Source organism: Verticillium dahliae, genomic scaffold (assembly GCF_000150675.1).
Source record: "Verticillium dahliae VdLs.17 supercont1.6 genomic scaffold, whole genome shotgun sequence".
NCBI lineage: Eukaryota > Fungi > Ascomycota > Sordariomycetes > Glomerellales > Plectosphaerellaceae > Verticillium > Verticillium dahliae.
The window spans coordinates 955,923-957,758 of NW_009276926.1; the positions used below are offsets into that span (position 1 = coordinate 955,923).

The following is a 1,836-nucleotide window of genomic DNA, read 5'->3' on the forward strand; positions in this document are numbered from 1 at the left end:
GTACAACCCGGCTGCATCTGAATCAATGATCAACACTTCTCTCAGCTTCAGCTTCTTCGAAACTCCTGCTAAGATTTTCGGCACGGCGATCAATGAGATGATTGTATTTGCCGGTGCGCTCACAGCCTCCTTTTCCCAAGAGAATTATCTGACTCCAAAATAGGATACTCATATGACGTACTTCTTTGCCTGAATCAGAACATGTACTATGAACAGTCCCCCGTCGGTGTTTTTGGACTCGGGCAGGAAATTCCTGGTGTTTTTAGATTCGGTCTCTTGGACAGGCTCGTTCAGACTGGTCAAATTGACAGCCGGTCGTTTAGCCTTTCACTGACCCACGAAAGCTCGCGAGACCCGGGAGTCGTAATTGAAGGCAAGTTTCACAAAACTACAAATGAAGATGCATGGAACGTGAAAGATCTCACAGGTCGCGCAGGTTCTCTCACCCTCGGCGGCATAGATGTCGGAAAGTACTACGGGCCCATGAACCATGTCCGTCTTCTTGAGGACCCAACGCACCAACATTCCACGTCGTAAGTCTTCACGAGCCTTAGACTTGGAGCCGCACTAAATCGATCATGATCACAGATACTGTGTTTCTCTGGCCAAGCTTCAGATTCTCGTTTCGGACTCGGATTCCATGGTGGCTCTGGCCAACGACGATCGTCCGGCGTGTTTCAACACGAGAAACAGACTGACGCGGTTTCCTGCCGAGGCCTTCGATGTCATCCTGGGTATTTTTGACCCGTATTCCCTGCCGAAAGCAGGACGTGATGGAGAGGTTCTCTACAGCTTGCCGTGTAGCTTTGATGGAGCCGAGTATATCCGGTTTGGCTTCGGTGGTGCGGGTGACTTATCAGCTTTCGACATTGACGTCGCCATTGAGGATCTGATCTTGGACCCTGTCACAGATGCTGAGTCCCAAGGCGCATGCCTTCTGGGAATTTCTCGAGGAGATGCAAGCACAGACTTCATTCTCGGTGAAACGTTTCTTGCTGCCGTCACAGGTATCATTCCTCCCCTCCGAGCTATTGCTAGGATGCAGGCTAAGGAACAGCAGCCGTGTTTGACGTGGATACGAAGGCCGTTTACCTTGCGCCCTATGCTGACTGCGGCACTGACGTGGTCGCTTGGGGACCGAATACCATCGACGAGTGGGCTTATGGTTCGTGCGAACCTCCTCTAGATGATCCAACAGGCTGGCAGTCTGCCGAATTTGGCTCCTCCACTGCCTCGCCATCGGATGTTGCTATTCCTACCTTTGCTTTGCCCAGCTTAGCTGTTTCTTCCGAAGATTCCTGGAATGCCTTGTCTGATGCAACTTACGGCTTTTCGTCCACCAGCTCTGCTTCTTTGAAGACTGCTGTTTTACATGATAACTTGACCACTACAATCACTATCCGAAGAACCAGGAGCATTACTATCAGCGAAGCCCCCGATTCAAGTACCGAGGATCCATATCTGCGAGCGACAGCATCAAGCCCAAATTGCGAGTCCTTCTCCATCATCATTGATGGCATATCTCGCCCAGGTGAGACGCTAGCTTCTGCCGTCGACTCTTGGTCCGTCGGTTCTCAGCCGTCGCCTGCGATGTCCTTCCCTGCGGAGCCTTCACTCCTTGTTCCCCCCTTCCTGCAAGACTCCGAGGTGGCGTTTGAGACCAATGCGCCTGGAATCATTCGCACAGGACTACTTATTGCAAGTTCGTCTACAAAATTGGCAGTCCCTGGAGCTGGTGGAGACGAGGACAACAGATCGAGACCGGACGTGTCTCCAGCTGTGGAGGAGGAAGATTTCCGCTGAAGCAGATTGTATGAGGCCCGTCGGGGAAGTCAG

The 1,836-nt window shown here is 51.9% G+C and overlaps 1 protein-coding gene across 1 annotated transcript in view; it reads left to right on the forward strand.

Annotated features, from left to right (window-relative positions):
* VDAG_03845 (uncharacterized protein) overlaps positions 1–1,186 on the forward strand; it is a gene marked incomplete at its 3' end in the record, with an annotated part of 1,620 nt that extends 434 nt beyond the window's left edge. Inside the window, exons 2-3 of the mRNA XM_009653929.1 lie at positions 199–533; positions 589–1,186. Coding sequence (XP_009652224.1) covers positions 199–533; positions 589–1,186 — 933 coding nt within the window. The remainder of the gene's footprint in view (positions 1–198; positions 534–588) is intronic.
* Between the last annotated feature and the right edge of the window lie 650 nt (positions 1,187–1,836).